At 42.6% G+C, this 19,486-nt stretch overlaps 11 protein-coding genes across 11 annotated transcripts; 4 read left to right on the forward strand and 7 right to left on the reverse strand.

The window, feature by feature from the left end:
• Window positions 1–21: 21 nt before the first annotated feature.
• On the reverse strand, window positions 22–3,324 carry PUMCH_003174 (uncharacterized protein; the record flags this gene model as incomplete). Its single annotated transcript, XM_063022153.1, has 1 exon — window positions 22–3,324. The coding sequence occupies one exon, from the start codon at window positions 3,322–3,324 to the stop codon at window positions 22–24; it is 3,303 nt and encodes a 1,100-aa protein (XP_062878223.1).
• A 950-nt stretch (window positions 3,325–4,274) lies between these two features.
• Window positions 4,275–4,496, reverse strand: PUMCH_003175 (uncharacterized protein; the record flags this gene model as incomplete). The annotated part of the gene is made up of 1 exon (XM_063022154.1): window positions 4,275–4,496. One exon carries the CDS (start codon window positions 4,494–4,496, stop codon window positions 4,275–4,277), a length of 222 nt encoding a protein of 73 aa, XP_062878224.1.
• A 906-nt stretch (window positions 4,497–5,402) lies between these two features.
• Window positions 5,403–5,981, forward strand: PUMCH_003176 (uncharacterized protein; the record flags this gene model as incomplete). Its single annotated transcript, XM_063022155.1, has 1 exon — window positions 5,403–5,981. The coding sequence occupies one exon, from the start codon at window positions 5,403–5,405 to the stop codon at window positions 5,979–5,981; it is 579 nt and encodes a 192-aa protein (XP_062878225.1).
• A 99-nt stretch (window positions 5,982–6,080) lies between these two features.
• On the reverse strand, window positions 6,081–8,177 carry PUMCH_003177 (uncharacterized protein; the record flags this gene model as incomplete). Its single annotated transcript, XM_063022156.1, has 1 exon — window positions 6,081–8,177. One exon carries the CDS (start codon window positions 8,175–8,177, stop codon window positions 6,081–6,083), a length of 2,097 nt encoding a protein of 698 aa, XP_062878226.1.
• Window positions 8,178–8,539: 362 nt separating this feature from the next.
• PUMCH_003178 (uncharacterized protein) lies at window positions 8,540–9,280 on the reverse strand (the record flags this gene model as incomplete). The annotated part of the gene is made up of 1 exon (XM_063022157.1): window positions 8,540–9,280. The coding sequence occupies one exon, from the start codon at window positions 9,278–9,280 to the stop codon at window positions 8,540–8,542; it is 741 nt and encodes a 246-aa protein (XP_062878227.1).
• Window positions 9,281–9,967: 687 nt separating this feature from the next.
• Window positions 9,968–10,387, forward strand: PUMCH_003179 (uncharacterized protein; the record flags this gene model as incomplete). Its single annotated transcript, XM_063022158.1, has 1 exon — window positions 9,968–10,387. The coding sequence occupies one exon, from the start codon at window positions 9,968–9,970 to the stop codon at window positions 10,385–10,387; it is 420 nt and encodes a 139-aa protein (XP_062878228.1).
• Window positions 10,388–10,969: 582 nt separating this feature from the next.
• On the forward strand, window positions 10,970–12,271 carry PUMCH_003180 (uncharacterized protein; the record flags this gene model as incomplete). Its single annotated transcript, XM_063022159.1, has 1 exon — window positions 10,970–12,271. The coding sequence occupies one exon, from the start codon at window positions 10,970–10,972 to the stop codon at window positions 12,269–12,271; it is 1,302 nt and encodes a 433-aa protein (XP_062878229.1).
• A 188-nt stretch (window positions 12,272–12,459) lies between these two features.
• Window positions 12,460–13,194, reverse strand: PUMCH_003181 (uncharacterized protein; the record flags this gene model as incomplete). Its single annotated transcript, XM_063022160.1, has 1 exon — window positions 12,460–13,194. The coding sequence occupies one exon, from the start codon at window positions 13,192–13,194 to the stop codon at window positions 12,460–12,462; it is 735 nt and encodes a 244-aa protein (XP_062878230.1).
• A 536-nt stretch (window positions 13,195–13,730) lies between these two features.
• On the reverse strand, window positions 13,731–14,249 carry PUMCH_003182 (uncharacterized protein; the record flags this gene model as incomplete). Its single annotated transcript, XM_063022161.1, has 1 exon — window positions 13,731–14,249. One exon carries the CDS (start codon window positions 14,247–14,249, stop codon window positions 13,731–13,733), a length of 519 nt encoding a protein of 172 aa, XP_062878231.1.
• A 1,469-nt stretch (window positions 14,250–15,718) lies between these two features.
• Window positions 15,719–18,085, forward strand: PUMCH_003183 (uncharacterized protein; the record flags this gene model as incomplete). The annotated part of the gene is made up of 1 exon (XM_063022162.1): window positions 15,719–18,085. The coding sequence occupies one exon, from the start codon at window positions 15,719–15,721 to the stop codon at window positions 18,083–18,085; it is 2,367 nt and encodes a 788-aa protein (XP_062878232.1).
• Window positions 18,086–18,413: 328 nt separating this feature from the next.
• PUMCH_003184 (uncharacterized protein) lies at window positions 18,414–18,809 on the reverse strand (the record flags this gene model as incomplete). Its single annotated transcript, XM_063022163.1, has 1 exon — window positions 18,414–18,809. The coding sequence occupies one exon, from the start codon at window positions 18,807–18,809 to the stop codon at window positions 18,414–18,416; it is 396 nt and encodes a 131-aa protein (XP_062878233.1).
• Between the last annotated feature and the right edge of the window lie 677 nt (window positions 18,810–19,486).

A 19,486-nucleotide genomic window follows, 5' to 3' on the forward strand; every position in this document is an offset into this window, starting at 1 on the left:
ATCGATTCGCACTTTCTTACCCTAAGCTCGAATAATGATCTTGTAGGTGGCAATTTCAAAGCCACGCAATTTTATGGCCACTGAATTATCGACCACATCCAATTCTTCCCCATCATCTTCCATTGCATTTGTTTTGAGAACCTTCAATACCTTAATGCCCTTGAAGTGAAGTTTTCCTTTCGAAGAACCTCCAAGAGACTCGTAAACACGGGCGACAATAGCCTTGGTATCCTTGCTATTGGACTCAATGTTCTCGTAAATATTGACGTCTGAGTCATGTTCTGCTCTTTTGATGCTAGACAAAACAAGGCTTTCGTCACCTGTAAGTGTAAGGGTATCGAGAAGCGACTTCTGCTTTTTGGAATCTCCAAGATGAGGCAAAAGCTTATAATTGAAGTTGTGCGCTGTCTTCACAACACCTGCGTTTAATGGCCCTTTATGAGGATAAATTGCATACTCGAAGTGATGTTCACCCATATCAGCCTTGTCATCAGGTGCTTTAGCAGAACGAAGAAGTGACAATCTCATCAAATTACCATGTATAGCAGCACCATACTTCGAGCTGTTCAAAATCGAAACACCATAATTATGCTCAGAAAGATCCATAAATTTGTGGTGGCATACCTCAAACTTAGCAATATCCCAAGTTGTATTCCAGTGTGTAGGTCTTTGAGTAACTCCGAATTGAGTTTCATACAGCGCAAATTGAGGTGTGTAGATTGTGACAGGGAATTGAACCTTCAAAAACTTGTAGAATTCATGCCACTTGACATTACATGAAAATTTCAAGTAATTGTCCTCATCCGTGTCTCCTTCTCCAGTAGCACCCTTGAGAGAAATAGTTGTCTCTATGCTTGAACTTTCGGAAATTGTGTGTGTGACCACTATCTTCGACTCCAAAGCATTGCTAACCACAGAAACTACCTCACCTTCTTCGAGGAATCTGAAAGTGTTCAAATTGTAGATTTCTGTATCCCAGGCCGGATAAGTCAATGGTTCGTCATCAAAAAGAACAAATTGGTTACCGAAACCAAGTGACTGTTTTGTCTTAGTTGTATCAATGATCTCACGGTCATTCTTTACGTCATAGAGTGATTTCAAAACACCGTTCTTGGTGATTTTAGCCTCCAAAAGATTGTTCGACAACAAGTAGACATCGTTATGCAATTTCTTAATTGAAGCAGGGAACTTGAGATCATTTTTCGAAAGAACTCTCTCCAGTTTTGTGCAGTAAGCGAATTTCTTAATATCATTCTCGGTAACAACAGCAATTTCGTCATTCAAAGTAGTTGCGGGGAGTTCATTCTCTTTCAATTCAATCAAGTCAACTCTTTGCCATGGCAAGGTGTTCAAAGCACAAATTTCAGTATCTTTCGATTGATTCATATGTTTCAACGCTTTCTCTGTCAAAGAATCCAATGTCTTCATAACTTTTTGAAGCATTGGAAAGACTTCTTCATAGTAAACCATTCCAATACAAGAACCAGGTAAAACATCATGGAATTGGCATAATGCAATGTCTTCCCATAAGTCGTGAATTTCCTTGGAAGGATACTTGTAGTCAGATGTCACAGAAAGAAACGTGGCAAGTAGCTCCAAGTCATGCATTTTAATCTCGGAGAATCTCATCCATTTTTTGACATTAGCTTGTGTAGTATATGTTCCTCTGTGAAATTCCAAATAGATCTCTCCCGTCCAAGTAGGGAGGTTTGCGCCATGATTAGATCTTTCCAAAACATTCTCATAAAAATCTTCCACGGTTTTACCCAAATGAAGCGATGGAATAGCTCCTGTGGTATTTGCAATACCTCTACAACGTCTCAATTTCTCCAACATTTCTTCCTTTGGACCTCCTCCGCCATCGCCCTCACCAAACAATAAGAGTCCAGTTGGCACATCCCGCAAATTTTTATGCTGTACCAGAGATCTAACTACGTCTCCAAAATTTGCCTCCGCGGTATAAGTGTTTGCGGGAGGCATGTGCACTAAAACTTGAGATCCGTCGAGAGCCTTCCAATTGAAGGTTGAAAGGGGAAATGAGTTAATGTTGTTCCACGAGAGCTTCTGCGTCAAGAACTTTGCAATACCAGATTGCTGACAAATTTGAGGAATTTGAGAAGAGTATCCAAAAGTGTCTGGAAGCCAAAACACCGTTGATGGAGCGCCAAATTCGTCAATGAGCCATTTTTGACCCAACAAAAATTGACGGATCAATGATTCTCCGCCGGGCATATTCGTATCATTTTCAACCCAAGAGCCACCTATTGGCAAAAATTGATTCGTAGTAAACTTCTCTTTGATTCGTTTCAAAACATCTGGGTGATCCTGCTTAAGCCATTTGAACTGTTGCATTTGAGAAGCAACGAAGATGTACTCTGGATATTCCTCTGCTAATTTCAACTGAGTAGTCCAAGACCGAACAATTTTCCGTCTTGTTTCAGCAAATGGCCAAAGCCAAGCGGTGTCAATATGACAGTTTCCCACACCATAAACATCAATTCTGTTTAAGGGATTCTGATGGTAAACTTCATCTGAGTCAATGTCGGGACCTAAAATTTGTTGAGCAAGCTTTCTACACTTGAGTACAGACTTTCTGTCATTTGGATCAAAAGCTTCCATGATTTGAGTCGCAATCAGGGCAGCCTGAAACTTAGTTGCACCATGATCCAGTTCTCTTGCCAAGTCGGTGATTTCCCAGTAATCCAAGTGCAATCTTCTTGCTTCTACATCTGGTAAAACCAAGTCACAAGAATTCAAACGGAAGTATCTGTTTTCGTCAGGGACACCTTGGTCACCGTTTCCAAACATACCATTGCAAGCAATTTCCAAGTAGAAACGTTGGTTCCCTGCGATCTTCAAGTCATCCGTAAGATTAAAAATGGCTCTTCCGCCACCGGAGAAGGCTTGCAACGGAACGCCTTTTCTCAGGTAGATGAGACCCTCGCAGTCACAATTGAATTCAAAGTAGATGTCGTTTTTCTTCAGGAGCCAGTCCTCAGGAATCCGCCAGTCTATCTTGAACCAAAAAGTCTTCCACGAAGGTCCATACATGTTACCCTTATGGGCATCTTCCCAGTCAATCTTGTCAAAATCGATGTCTTTGAAGAGAGGTCTTGCAGTTTTGCCATTCTTGTCGTCTGGCACACGCCAAACCTTCAAGTCGAAGTGGTCTGTCTCGGAATCCACCCTATCATAGTCGTAAAACTTTGGCAAATTCTGGGATCTATACTGTCCACCTCCATCATCGAAATGTCTGAGTCTGTCGAGGAAGAGATTGTCAATTGGCTTGAAGGTGGGCTGTAAGTTGATGGTGCTGTAACTCATTGTCTTTCGCTACCTTTGCTCTGCAACAGATGGATTGATCTTTTTGTTATTTTTGCTTTGATTGTATACTTATTTAGATATTGTGTGAAATTGTAGACTTTTGCCTCTCAATTGAGAACTAATAGGGGTGGTAGTTATCCCCGTAACATTACTCCGGAGTGTGGGGTATATCTCTGTGTGCAGTACGCAGTCGCATAAATAGAGTAGATGATGCCATATCATAGGTCATACCAGTAGCATGAAAGTGAACTACAGTTCAAAAGAATGGGTCAAAAAAAAAAGTCGACGTAATTTCCTCGTAGATTTATTTCAATTGAGTGGAATTGAGGTTGCAGCCATCCACTCTGATTTCTTTTTTGTGGAGTCCTTAATTGTATGTCAAATAGCCAGAGCTCACTATCAATACTGCAAGCGGAAAAAAAATTAGTTCATATCTCTGGAGAATCTTCATGTACAAAACAATAGGCAATTTCGTTTAAATTAAACTTTGCAAAAAAAAACATCCCGATTCCACTCTTGGTACTGTCGTTTGCATTTTCGCAGGGACATGTATGTATATCCCTTAAACAGTAAAATCACGTCCAAAATTCGAGCAGGTCGTAAAAGCTTCCACTCAATAGCCCAACATATCCAATTACGCTACAGATTTTGTTTGATCACGTTACGATCGATATTTCGAACCTATCATATGATGTTTCGTCGTTTTGACCCTCACCCCTGATATCAAAGCCTGCACAGGGAGATAACAACGGCTTCCCAAAAAAAGAACGGAAGGTAGCCGAGTAGAACCACCTTCACGCTAGAAATATAGAAAGCCAAACAAAACAAAAAGATACAATGTGTTACTAATGTTGTATTGAGCTAAATAAATCAATTGTCTCTCACGGCCTGATATCCTCTAACCTAGAACCTTGTGTATTGGGTGACGGATATGGCGGCCAAAAGAGCGTCTACTGAATTTTAACCTCCTTGTCCTCCTCAATGGTCGAGACAAGATTGTGGGACTTGACAAAGTTGGCAGCAGATTCAGGCAACTTCACGGCAAAACCCTTAATGAACGACAAGTCGTCGACGACCTTACCTCCAAGCTCATCAATCTTCAGCTTGATGGTGTTGGTGTCTTGGTCGGTGGCGTGGTCCTTCAAAGTGACGAGGTAGGTTTTATCGGACATGGTGGTGCAATTGGGTTGTTTCGAGTGTAATTCGGGTGACTTTTGGTGCGTTTAATCCAAAAGTTGGCGAAGAAGTGAAGAGTGCTAGTGCTGATAATGTGCGTGAGTGGCAAGTTTTGGGGCCGTGCGTCTGCAGGAAAGCAAGCTGATTGTGATAGATACCAGGAACTGTGGGAACTGTGGAGATAGGAGATAGCGAGAAGACTTCAGACAAATTGTTTGTGGAAAAGTCAGGGAGAATTCTGAATTGTATCAGATTCTTGCTAAAACCGAAACAGAAAATTTTTGGGTAATGTTTGAAACGCATGAGTGACTCCTTAGACTTGAACTACTGACACTAGTTTCACGGCATGAACGGATATCAATAAATCATTCAAAATATTTCTGTTGGAATCTTTGGCCTTGAATATTTTGAATGTTTTAGTTCCATTCATTTCTCAAAAATAATACCTACATTTCTAGAGCACGTTCATCCTACCCCATGGAGGCAGCAATAGGTCTTACGTACACCCTGTAGTGCAACCCACGTAGCATACATATCTACTCATCTGAAAGCTCACTCAGCTAACAAGAATATTCAAAGATGTTTTACACGCCAATCGACCGTTTTTTTAACAAGTTCCGCCGTCCTGGCTTCTTTCTCTACATAGGCTTAATAGCATGTTCCGTAGGGTGGACTCTCTTCGAAATGCGTCAAATTACGAAAAGACTTGAGAGAGAAGATAAGAGAAAGAAGGACCAACAGGAGAAGAAAGATAAGAAAAAACCACCTGCCACTCGGGATCATTCAATCCCACTTTAAGTTGGGAAGTTGGGTTGTGAGTACTGCTTCTCTCCTCCCAGTGCGAACCTCAAATCTCCACTACAGTAGTTCCTATTCAAATCATATCTAATCTAACAAGCGCAATGGACAATATCGCAAAAAAGTATCCAGTATGGAAACGAATCCTCCACAAATTCCAGGCTCGTCGAGATATCCCTTTCAGACGCCGCTTTTTTGTTGGATACGATCTTCATGGTAATACATACTGGGAGTTCACACCGGACGGAAACATGCTCCGTCTCCGAAGGAAATTGGAGCCATTTCAAGAAACTCTATTTAAAGCGGACTACTTCCATACTATTCCTCCGCAGTGGCTTCAATGGCTAAGACGCACAAGAGAGGCTCCTCCAACCTTGCAGGAGCTCATCGATGACCAACTTAGACAACAGAAAATCAAGATTTTAGCTCAACAAGCGGATCAAAGATGGATCATGGAGAAGCAACGTCTTGAACACGAGAATAACATTAAACTACAAGCGGAGTTGGACAGGGTTGAGGCAGAAAATGCAGCCTTCGAGGCAGAGAACTCAGCCAACATGGCCGCTCAAAAAGCTGAAGAAGCAAACGCACAAAGAGAAAACACCAGTGATCCGTGGGCAGAAGCTGCAAAGTCCGCGGGAGAGAATCCAATCGAATCGGCAACCATTAAGCCTCGCAATTGAAACCATTAACACCAAAGTTTGTATATATTCTTAAGATCTTCAGTATGATCACACCTTTTATTCTAATGCTATGCGTATTTAAGTAAAATTTCCTCTATATTACAAATTCTTGACCAATAATTGGGCACCCTTGTTGTCCTTGTCATTCGTCATGTCCTTCTTGAACTTCTTCAAAACCTTTTTAAGAGATTTAGCATGGGCAGACTTCAGGGCTTCCAAAGCTTCCAATACAGCAAGGACAACGAAGGCTGCCTGGCCGGTCACCCAATTCTTTGCCAATTTTTCGTCTTGCAAAGTCTCAGCGACCTTTTCTGCGAATGCAACACCAATATGAGGAATGGCAGCGTCATCAACCTTCGTCAATTTCTTTTCGTCTCTGTTCCATTTCAACTCGTTGGCCTGGATAAGGGCCTTCACTGTTCTGCTGAAAAATGGTGTCTTGTTGATCAAGTGATGGTCCTCCAACACATCGACTTTGAAAGTCAAATCGAAGATAGCATCGACCAATTGAGGTCTGAGAGTCTCGTTTACCTCTTCGTTGTCAGTGGTCGTAAGACAGAGCTCAGCGATGAACTGTGCTGCAATGTTGACACTTAAGAGTTTGGCCAAAGTCAACTCGTTGTCAGTATCGATAGTAGAAATGAGTGCCTTATAGATCAAAGGCAAGGCCTTCGAAAGTAATTCCTCTCTTCTTTGATCTTGTGGCTTTCTAGTGGTCTTCTCGTAGGCCAATTTCTCAAACTTGAGTAATTCTTCCTTGACCTTAGGGGCAAAATATTTACCATCCAAACCCTTCAACAAGTAGAGAAGAGGTCTACGAGAGAATTTCTCTTGGATGATTTGTGGTAAGAGTTCTGGAGTAATCAATTCAACATTGAAGGATTTGTGAAGCAAGACGGTATCATCAACGGTCATGAACAAAGTGATCAACACCAAGTTACCGAACTCGTTCTCAATCAATTTTTTGGCGTGATCCTTCAAAGATCTCACAATAACCTTTCTTTCCTTGGCATTAGCAACGGAAATAAGGTAGCAGGCGACCTCAGAACCTTCTTGGGTATGCACCAATTCGGCAAATTGCTCAGCCAACAAGTCGATGAAGGTACGGATTTGTGCATCGTTTTTCTCTGGGTCAGCCATCAAGATGGAGACATACTCTTTCATGGCAGCGTGCAAAATTTGGAATCCAGTAGATCCCTTAGCAACAGAAGCAGTGATTGTTCCACTCAAGTTAGCCATGATCAACTGTTTCTTCTCAGCGGACTCATTGACAACGTCAAGAACAGTCTTGTCCTTACCAGAGTCTCTGAACACAGCGTATTCAGAACCCCAGAACTCTCTGATCATCTGCTGTTTTTGCTCGGCAGAGGAGTACAAGACATACAAATCCTCAACCACATAAGCACCTTCCTTGTGTCTCATAAGTTTACGCAATTTACCGTGAAGCTCATCCACGATTAAAGCGCGGGATTCCTTTGATCCATAATGCAAGAGTTTCACCATCAAGTATTTACCATAAGAAGAAGTAGCCAATTTGTAGTAGTTACCTTTCAAGCCTTTCACAATGAGATCTCTTCTTTCCTTGGTGGTGTACTTAACAAGTGTTTGAACGACACGGGAAGCATCGTGCTTCAAAACCAAGTCGTAGATGACATCCTTAGACAAATCCCAGATCTCATTACACAACCTCTCTCTGACCTGCTGAGGAGGAGCTGGCTTCTTAACTCTCAATTTCTCCCATAAAGACTTGATGTGCTCAACTTCAGCACCAGACTTACGCTTCAATTTTCTTTCAGCAAGCAATTTTCTTTGCTCTGCATGCTGTTCAGCAGAAGATTTCTTGTTTGGATCATCACTCTTGGCAGATCCATCCTCATCATCTGAGTCCTCATCATCCTCGTCATCTGAGTCGCCTTCGGTAGCCTTCAGGTCGGCTTTAACATCATCCATATCATCCAACTCATCTAAATCGTCTGAGTCCTCGGCCTTTTCCTTCTCATCGTCCGAGGAGTCAGAGATGTCACTGGAGTCGGCAGAATCATTGTTATCACTTTCATCCTCAGCTGATTGATAGAATGTGGCCTCGTTGTCGGACAGACTCTCAACTTCTGGAACAGGTTGTGGAGCGAACTTGGCTTTCTTTTGGCCAGCAGGCTTGCTGTCTTTTGCAGCAGAACGTTTAGAACCCAGCGCCATTGTTTGATTTTTGTAGCTGTATTCTCTATTCCAAATGGCGAAGAGATGAGATGAGATGCCCAGTCACGTGACAATAAACACAATAAATGTGGGGCCAAAAGATAGCAGCAAATGTAGTTAGAAAAAAAAGTCGAAGCGGACAAGTGAAAAAAACAATTTGAAAGTGAATTGTTGTCGAAATTGTGTAGATTGAGTAACTACTGATACGTTAAACTGATAATTGATGTAGTGAACTGCTATAGAACAAAAGGTATCATAAATAATTGAAAAGAAATTTATTTATTCAATGTTTGTTTGCTCGAAAAAGAATTCAGAGCAGTAAGGAACAAATGTTGCGAGCGAATGTGGGAAATTGAGCAAACTTATTTGAGACAAGCACAGACAAGCTTGAGCACAGAGTCCAAAATAGGAATACCAGTGTTGGGTGCAGCATTTCCTTGACCGGACTGTTGTTGGTATTGAGGCTGTTGCTGTTGCTGGTATTGAGGTTGTTGTTGTTGGAATTGTTGTTGGCCCTGTCCTGAAGATGAAGGTTGGTGGTCGAAGGGCAGAGTATCCCAAGAGTCTGGCAATCTGATGTTTGGCGTCTTGGCAAGATCAATGACCAACACACCACTGTTCTTTTGACTAATGTAGTGGTTCAAACCAGCCTCTGAACACAATTCATCAATTGCAGGCTTCAACTTGGCCACACCGTTCTGGGAGTGGTTACCCTTTCCCACAATCACCAAAAGCTCTTGCTGGCTGGTTCTGAGAGCCTCCCCGATACGCTTTTGCAACACCCACTTGGCCTCGTTCACGTACAAGCCATGGAGATCAATTTCATTACCCTTGGAGTCAGCATTGTTCTCAACAAACACATATTGGGCTGCTCTCTTGTTGGCATCTTCGGCTTTACGAAGTGCATCTTTCAGTTTCTCGCTCAATTCGTGGGCAGCCTGTTTATCACCTTTCTGATAGGCATTTTGTGATTGTTGGGAGTACTCGGTTCTCTTGTCGTGCCATTTCTTGGCCTCGTCTCTATATTGCTTGTAGGTAGGGTCTTCAGCGTGGTTGTAGTCGAGACCGGGATTATTGGGTCCTTTTTGTGCAACAGAAGTCATGGTGGGCAACGAAAAGAATGTGTGGTTGGACTGGGGAGCAAACTAGTTGTCGAAGGAGAGAACACAAAAACTGCTGCTTTCGTGGTAGAAACTGTAGCTCTGGAGTGTCGCAGGGTATCGCAGCGCACGAGGTTCGGGCAAGCGCGGTGTTATTGTTGATGTCATTGTCTGGAAGCATTCCTCTGATCGAAACAGTGGAACTGACTTCGAAAAATGAGTTTCCGTCTTTACTTTTCAATTCTTTCTATTTCTCCCTTTCATTTGTCAATCTTGAGGTAGACAAAATTGGGCCGTCCTGCTAATCATGTGTCATTCAACCTTTCTTGATGCGGTGTTGATTCAATGGCAGAACAGCGCAGCATTAAAAAAAGAATTTTCTGTTTTTCAATTTTTTTTACATCATTTGCACTTCTTAATCCCCTATAGTCGGTGTTGAGTGACGCTAGCTGAAGACTGGACTTCCATGGGTTATCATCAAGTAAGGGGACCAAGCACTGTAGAAATTCGAATCAAGACTTGCACCAAAAATAATTTAGTCCTCCTCAAATCGCCCCAAGTTTCCAAATTTATATACTTTCAAATTTATCAAATCTATTCCAGTATGGTGGAGGGACAGATATAGCCTGCACCAAGACGATCACTAATCAACCTATTTATTTCTTTCAAATCTACTACATCAATTCCATCATGTTACGCACTGCAACCAGATTCAACAGAGTATCGAGAGTCGCAAGCCCTGCGCTTCGTCGTTTCAACTCTTCCAAGGTCATTGAAATCGAGAACTTGAAGCAATTTCAAAGCACAATCGGGAACAAAGACAAGCTCTCAGTTGTTGACTTCTATGCTACTTGGTGTGGTCCATGTAAAGCGGTTGCTCCAATCTTTGATAAATTGGCACAGGAGCTCCCTGAGGTTGAGTTCGCCCGTGTGGACGTTGATAAGGCTGAGGATGTTGCCCACGAATACGCCATTCTGGCAATGCCAACCTTTTTGATGTTCCAGAATGGCGAGAAAATCGAGAGTATCGTTGGTGCCAATTTGGGCAAAATCTTCAGCTCCATTCAAAAACACTCAGGTGTTGACCTCAGCACCAAGAATCTCCGCTAATCCAATTGTCGTAGGGAGAAAGATGCCTATATTATCGGCAGATTTGGGATTGATATTTAAATGCACATAGATCACAGTCAATCCAATATTCTATATATTTTCACGTTTGTATTATAGTTATGCTCGTTCTTGGGAGTTGCCATTTGAAGCCTATTGAGGAACTTAAGTTGCTACAAATCCGCAATATCTTTTTTTATTTATTTGTTGAAAAATTCATTGTAAAGAAATTGTCTTCGATCTCAACAATTCATACAATTGACGTTTTGAATCTTGTTTATTCAACTCAACCCACCAAAGCAAAGAATGAATTCATACAGATATACTCCATAAAATTCAGAACCTCAATGAAATCTCATTAATTCTACAAAATCATTTCTTCCAATTGTCTCTTGAGAATTTCTCAAATTATGTATTTCGTCCATTTCCCCATAGTTCTTGCGCACATACACTACGTTACTAGTGGCGTCTGTTCATAGATCTATCAATCACTTAGAAGAAGACAAACAAAGCACAATGGTATGTAAAACTTCATCTCTGTTCTGATAAAGAGGTACTAACAACCAGGGAAATAACGCATCGGGAATGCCCGGCGGCGGCGACTTCGGAAAGAAGAAAGACGCTAAGAAAGAGAAGCCAAAGTATGAACCACCCGTTGAGGCCAAGTTCGGCAAGAAGCGCAGAAAGGGACCCGACACTGCTGTCAAATTGCCCAATGTATATCCTACAACCCGCTGTAAATTGAAGCTTTTGAAGTTAGAGCGTATCAAGGACCACTTATTGTTGGAGGAGGAATTCATTGCAAATCAAGAAGCATTCCAGCCCACTGAAGCAAAGCAAGCCGAGGAGCGTGACAAAGTTGATGAGTTGCGTGGCTACCCAATGTCTATTGGTACATTAGAAGAGATCATCGATGATGACCATGCAATTGTGTCGAGCACAGCAGGATCCGAATACTACGTTTCCATCATGTCATTTGTGGACAAGGGCTTGTTGGAGCCTGGCTGCTCGGTTCTTTTGCATCATAAAACCGTTTCTGTTGTTGGTGTTTTGCTGGACGAAGCCGACCCCATGGTATCTGTCATGAAGTTGGACAAGTCGCCCAAGGAGTCTTACGCAGACATTGGTGGTTTGGAGTCGCAGATCCAAGAAATAAAAGAAGCTGTTGAGTTGCCGTTGACACATCCAGAATTGTATGAGGAAATGGGTATCAAGCCTCCTAAGGGTGTCATTCTATATGGTGCCCCTGGTACTGGAAAGACTCTATTAGCCAAGGCGGTAGCAAACCAAACGAGCGCTACATTTTTGAGAATTGTGGGCTCAGAATTGATTCAGAAATATTTGGGTGACGGACCTCGTTTGTGTCGCCAAATCTTTCAAATCGCAGGTGAATTGGCACCATCCATTGTTTTTATTGACGAGATCGATGCTATTGGAACGAAGCGTTACGAATCAACCTCTGGAGGAGAGAGAGAGATTCAGAGAACTATGTTGGAATTGTTGAATCAACTAGATGGTTTCGATGACAGAGGTGACATCAAGGTCATCATGGCTACAAACAAAATCGAGTCGTTGGACCCTGCTTTGATTAGACCGGGAAGAATAGATAGAAAAATCTTATTCGAGAACCCCGACTCCAACACAAAGAAGAAAATCTTGTTGATTCATACATCGAAAATGAATTTGGCAAGTGATGTTAATCTTGATGAGCTTGTCACATCCAAGGATGACTTATCGGGAGCTGATATCAAGGCCATGTGTACTGAAGCTGGTCTTTTGGCTTTGAGAGAGCGTAGAATGCAAGTGAAGGCAGAGGACTTCAAAACAGCCAAGGAGCGCGTCCTCAAAAACAAGGTTGAAGAGAACTTAGAGGGCTTGTATTTGTAGATAAGATCATGAGATTAGGAGTGAATGCACAAGAATACAGTATGAAGCTCAAATAATTGAAACTAGAGTATTGTCAGATAAGGTACCAACTACAAAATCCAAAACTGAATCATTTCATTAATCGATAAGAATTAGAGTAAAAAAGAAGACCAAATTCAAGCGTGAGTCGTATCTCGACTCTAAGCTTCTCAGTTGTCGTTTCTGTTTTCCAACAAAGAGAGGATGAACCAGAAGAGGTTCAAAATATCCAAATACAATGTAATCGTGGCCATGATCTCATCTTCAACACTGAATTTTTGCATGATGAGCTGAGTGTCAACGACTATGTAGCAGCAGAAGATCAATGCACCCAATCCAGAATAAACCATATGAAGGCCAGAGGTTTGGGTTGGGAAGAACATGAAGACAAAGCCCATGGATATGAGCACCCACAAGCCAATGCCCAAGACTCCCTGATAACTGGTAAAGTCATACTTGGTTTGGAATGCAAAGGCGGTCAAGCCTACAAAAATGACTAGGGTCAACACGAGTGCCTGGATCACAGCATTTGACTCAATGAAAGCACACGATAAACCCACGGTAAAAGCCTCACAAAATGTAAAGGCCGCAAGGAAAATCAAGTTGATTGGGTAGGAGCGGGACTTGAAGTAGGCTGCAAACAAGAAAACGAACGTGCTTATCATACACAAAATGCTGAACCACAAGTTGTTCACGCACCAAGCCTGGACTGAGGGATTGAAGTTGATCACCGCGCCAACCAAAACAGAGCCGACAATTTGCACGAGGAGAAGAGAGTATACCTTTCTAATGAACATCTGTCTGACCTTCAACTCGCACGATGCAACCATGACTTCGTTCTTGTAGTTGTCATCAGGATCATCGGTGAATGAACTCTGTACGGGTTCATAAGCTGGTAAAGACATTATGTTTCGAGACTAAGTGTGATTGTGGTGTGGTAACTTTTGGTGTAATAGCTTCTGGTGTAATACCTTCTGATGTAATAGCTTCTGGTGTGCTAGGATCTGCGATATTTCAAATACGCGGGAGATACAGACAAAATTCGGAGAGTAGAAGTTGTGATTCTTCGGAATTTGTTGATGCCTGTGTAGCGGAGGTTCGGGTTTTGTTAAAGAGACGGTTGTATGTGGCGGTTGAGACCTGGGGTCACTAAGGACTAATTTAGAATGCCAGATCTCTGCACAGGCGCTATGCCAAAAAAGGAAACAGAATTAAGGTACGCAGCAGACCAAATAAAAAAGAAGAAGAAAATGCAATAGATGAATTCAGAAAAAAAAAAAGAAAATCAGAAAGTTGAAGACAAATTTATGTCTGTCGTCTCGGTCGGATTGTTCATCTACGCTTAGTACTCAGCTTAAGTAGATCCGTGGCTATTAGTGAAAACACTCAACAAAAATGATTCTAAGTGTATTTATATGTCATAAATATTTCCGGATGGACACTACGTCGCTTCGGATTCCTGAGTGGTTTCATTTCCGAAAAGTTCATCGAGGTCGCTATCAAAGGGATCCTCACTACCAGAGCCAGTGTCTCTGCCGCCTTCGCTAGTTTTTGAACTGTCTTCTTGCATCTCGATTTCAAAGGGCTCGAAGAAAATTCTTTTCTTTAATTTTAGTACAATGGTCTCTTTGAACAGCACAGACTCTCTACACATGGGACACAAACCAACTCCACGAGCACGGCGAGTCTGGCCTCGGGCAGCAGAAGCAGATATACTTTTCTGAAGACATTCCAAGCAGAAAACGTGGCCGCAGGATGTAGTTGTGGCGTTCTCAATGGAATCGAAGCAGATGGGACACTCTGCCTCAGAAAGCTTCTTCACGATTTTCGGAGCAGGTTTCTCTATAAGGTTTTGAGTCTGTTTGTGGAACTCCAACATCTGAACATCGTCATCATCATCGCCTTCCTCATCAGAGGAAACTGTGATGACATATGGGGAGGGATCTCTGGCAGACGTCATCGTGTAGCATTCAGGATTGATTAACAGCAACAAAATAATCTGACTTGATGAAATTCAGTCAACGCTAACTCCATAGAACGCACATGGTCTCCCGATTTGGTTGGAGTAGGTAGAACTAGAAGAAGTTGATCAGTGAAAAGTTCAGAACATTAAATACTATGGGGTGCAAATAGCATAGCACTATTGCTGAAAAAAAAGGAAGAAAAAAAAACGAAGTACAAAAGGGAAAGAGAAAGAGAAAAATAAGAAATAAAGTCAGGCAGAACGCAAGTATTTGAATTTACTCTGACTTATTTCTCTAGCCCTCACACGGGTCTCTGAATCGATACATTGCCTCAGTAAGTATCTCAGACTACAACACCCATGACCCTATGATCCACAGAACACAATGGAAGCTGTCAAATATATCGAAAGAAATGGAATTTCATAATTGTGACGGTGACATCAAAACAGATCACGCATTCACTCCAGCTCTTTCCGGATATTAGCGAGATGTCTGTTGGCTTCTTGGAAGCGTTGCAGATCAATCTAACGGGTGTGATCCCATTTAGTCATAATACTTTCGTTGTCCATAGCCGTATTGTGTGACATCATCACAATCACAAGCACACAGTCAAATGAGCGAAAATAAATAAATAATCCTACTGAACAACTCTGTCTCTAAATCCATACCTAAACAGAGTAAAGTCAAGACATAAATAGGCTTTTCTTAGCAATTAAGATCTATGCATTTGGAGCCACAACCCAGTGGTGTCTCACTGCAATGCTAACAGGGAGGCTGGCTCTTGGCTGCATAGTAGCCCGGGCGCACATGCACACTCTGCAAAGCATATTGAGCATGACCACAGAGACCATAGATTGGAGTTACCCAAAAATCACCGATGCACGGTTAAATTTAGGGAGTTGCGGGCCCTTGCGGATTGCAACAGCAGCCCGGAGATAAGGTTGGAGCTGTTAATTTTTTCCTCATATAAGCCCACAGGTTACTCGAATTCTTGCTGGCTGTCCCACGGCGCAATATTTCAACTCGCATATCAGTCCCAAAGCAGAATATCATTCCTTTATACACTTTAGCCTGCTTCCATACATACACTTTTTTCGGCCGCGTTTACCGCTTAGGAATTCTACTAACCAACGCTTGGACGAATCACACTTCCGTATCTCTTGGAACATTCTGCGACGCACCCCATCTATTTGGTTAGCACTGCTACATCCACCTTTTTCCTTCAGGGACGGTCCGTCATACCACTCGCCAGCAATTGTTCCCCCTTTGCTTATAGGTAATCAAGAATAGGCAAACGTCCTGGAGCTTCTTCCCATTGACCCGTCATACCTCCTATTGCTCCACATTAAACTGACCTTACTTATCGTCAAGCGTCTTTGGGCTTCATTCCTAACCTACCAACAATCCTTTTCTCACAACTACTGTATTTCATCTCATTTCATATTCAACATCATTCTTGCTCTTCATGACTGACTACAGAAACCCTCTCTCTGTGAACATTCCATACGAGTTCAAATCTCCTCAGGACTATCCTACCGAGGCTGTTGCAGCCCGATTCCAGGCTTACAGAGACATCCTCAAGTCATTGATAGCATACCTCGATCAATATGCCTCGGTCCAAGAGGAGATCGTTCGTCAGCAAGTTCGCCTTCAGCAGGCTGTTGGTGCTTCTCTAGACGCACCAATTGAAACGAAGGCTCATGGGTCTAGTGCCCAAAGCCATCGAGCTAAAGATCGAGCTCTGGACGAAGAGGCTCTCAGTGCCTTGAACCAGTTTTTTCTCCCCATCGGAAACGGTTCCATTCAAGATATTCCCACGATCTTCACAAAATTCCATCAGCAGAACGTCCAAAACGGCAGACGCACTTTGAAGGAGATCCGTCTGACCATCATCCCTAAGCTTGAGGAGTTGCGCAGAGATCTTTTGCTGAAATTGAAGGAGATTAAGTCATTGCATAACGACTTCGATAGTAAGTTGACTAAGGAAATAAGCAACACGGGCTCTATGTTAGCTCTTTACACACATTCAATTGACCTTGCCAATCGCTTAGATATGGCTGCTACAGTTGCTTCGAAGGCACATCATGATTCTGGAAACGTCGCTGAGAGTATAAAAAAAGACCCCTACTTAGCAAAACTCAAATTGCGATCACAGCTCAAGGCTCAACTAAATGAGGAGCACTATCTTCATCGAGCATATGCAAACTTGCAAGACTCCAGTGAACAACTCGAGGCCATTGTTGTAAAGGAGATTCAGACATACCTAGGTCACTTTCTCGGCCTAGTAGAAGCAGAAAAGAGCTCTGTTTCTGACTTCTTGGTGCCAACTTTAACAGAGGGATTCTTGGCCAAAGAGCCAAACTTTGAATGGCAATCCTTTGTGCAAAGAAACTTCCCTAAATCCTCCAGCTTGTCAGGTCGCAAAGTTTCCGGGAAATTTATTGACCTCTCATTTCCTGCAAGATCGATGGCTGATCTTAGCATTCCTCATTACGACTCGCCACTCAGCGTGCCTATCAGACAAGGCTACTTGGAGAGAAAATCTAAGTTTCTCAAATCCAACACTCGTAGTTACTACGTATTGACGTGCAGCTACCTTCATGAGTTCAAATCGAGCGAAGCCAAAGACCTTAGGAATGGTCCTTCAAATTCAATCTCTCTAGATTACTGCCTTGTATCTGAACACTCAAAGGATGTCGGAGCTTGCAAATTTGACTTGTACTCCAAGACTCCAAACAGTTTGATGCATCGTAGTCACACCTCTGTCTTCAAGTGTGAGACCCCGCAGGAAATGAAAGATTGGCTCAATGATATCAAAATCTTGACATCACTTCCAGGGCCAGCAGAGAGGGCAAAGCGTATGAGCAAGGTTCTTCTCGCTAACACAGCTTTAGAAAGGAAAACTTCCCGCGTGTCCAGTCTCTTGTCTGCTCGCACAAACGCAATGTCTATTAAATCTGGCCACTCTGCCGTTCCCAATAACGGTCTCAACTCGAAGAAAAGAAACTCTATAGCTTCCAGAAATGATTCACTCATGTCCAGCGCACAGAATCATAGACTTTCGTCAACCTTCTCGAACAGAAACCCATTATCACAACTGGTTTCGGACCCAGTAGAAAATGGTGATGACACAGTTAACACTTCGAGGGATGACAGGCATTTCATTCGCGAGGACTCAGTTGATGAAATGGGAGATCTCACGATTAAGACACGTAAAACCCAAGATGCAAATGAATTACCTAGTAGTACCAGGACTGATCCCCAGCTTCATCTTCCTGGTATCGCTGTAAATTCACCATTCCAAAATGGTGGTGCATTGAACATGGCGCAAGTCTCGAATGGAAATACGCAACTGGCAACACAGAACCAGCAATATTACTTAAACCAGGTCGCTCCACAGCCTCAACAGTTCTATGACCCAATTCTGCAACAGTTCTTCACTATCAATGCTATTCCAGCTCTGCAAGTTGGTCAACCACAAGGTCACCTCGGGCAACAACAACAAATTAAGACACCCAATGGCGTAAACCCCATGCCACAATACTTCCCATCATCACCACAACCTATTCAAACAGGCATGTTCGCCCCTGCTTCCCCCATTCTTGGCTATGGCTCTCAGCAAACGCAAACGCAGCCTCACCAAGAAGAAAATAGAAGTTCAGGTACTGCTCCGTATCCTGTTCAATTCGGTGAATCATTGAATATGGAGCCATCAAACCCCAAGCATAACAATGATGTCAAAGACTCTCTGGAGTTCAAGGATCAAGATGTGTCTCAGTTGACGGATAATATTGTGAACCTCAAGACTGAGGATCTTAGCACTACCCACTAGCATTGAATTGCAACATCTTTAGCTGTGTCAAATTCTAAACCTATCTGAGATATCTCCGTAATTCAAACATTCTGATCGAATGCTGTCAATTTCGTCAAAGTGTAGGCAAGTATGATCCTTTTTCTTAAATTATATCACTACAGTGTAGAATGTACTCACGGGAGCCACACACAGAATCTAGCGCTGAGTTCCCCTCAAATAGCGCCAAACATCCCAAGACAATCATGTACATACGTACTTTTTTCAATGAATATCTATCTAAGTAATACTACACAATATGTTCGCAGACAATGTCGTTATGAATTAATGATGTATAAAAGGGGAGCGCTTAGACAACAACACCAGAGTTGGAAGCAATTCTTGGCCACAAGTCAGCACACTCCTTGGCAACAGGACCAGTGATGGCAGAACCCTTCATCTCACCCTTAGGGTTGACGATGACACCGGCGTTGTCCTCGAAGTACAAGTAAGTACCATCCTTCCGTCTCCATGGCTTGGATTGTCTGACAACGATAGCTGGCATAACCTTCTTTCTCAACTCAGGCTTACCCTTCTTGACGGTGGCCATAACCATGTCACCAGCAGAAGCAGCTGGCAATCTGTTCAATCTAGCACCGAAACCCTTGACAGACAAGATGTACAAGTTTCTAGCACCAGAGTTGTCGCAACAGTTGACGACGGCACCAACTGGCAAACCCAACTGATTGTTAGTACATGTATTCATAGTATGAGAGATTATTCGTGTGTCCTAGTTCCATGAGGGGTTATCTATTCTTCATCGCTGGTCGATGGTCTATCTCGATGACCTACCTCACAGGTAAAAGTGACGGCTCTTTTCGATATTAAACGGCTCTTGTCAAGCATCTTATATTTGACTTTGCCATGAGAGCTTCTATTGGGCCATGTTTGTTGCATCTCTGTGGCATAGGTTGAAAACAAGTTTTGATCGACAAATCGGGACTTTGAACACATGGGAACATTCTCTGGAAATTCAGCATTTGTGCTATTCGATTGAGGTACATACAGACATACGGAACTTGTTACCGGAAGCACCAGAACCAGACATGATGATATTCTATAGTAGGTAAGAAGTAGAAATTTCAGGTCCTATAGCCGCGACATAGGGAAAAATTTTTTGTAGTGCGCATAGTGGTAGGGCATGAGACCTGACAATCATGTGACGTGTAACGTGCAGGAGTAGAAATGGCTGCAAAACAGTTGGAGTAGAACAAAGGGACTAAGAAATGATAAACGGAAAAACCAAAACTAAAATTGTCATTACGCGTGCCTACCTATTTGTCACTGGTGATGTTTATTTAATTTGTCTTTGAGAGGTTAGTCCCAGTTTGTTTAAACAGTGTATACGTAACAGAGACTAGAAAGTTCCCTGTTGCATGTCCG

This window comes from Australozyma saopauloensis, chromosome 4, assembly GCF_035610405.1.
Source record: "Australozyma saopauloensis chromosome 4, complete sequence".
Lineage (NCBI taxonomy): Eukaryota > Fungi > Ascomycota > Pichiomycetes > Serinales > Metschnikowiaceae > Australozyma > Australozyma saopauloensis.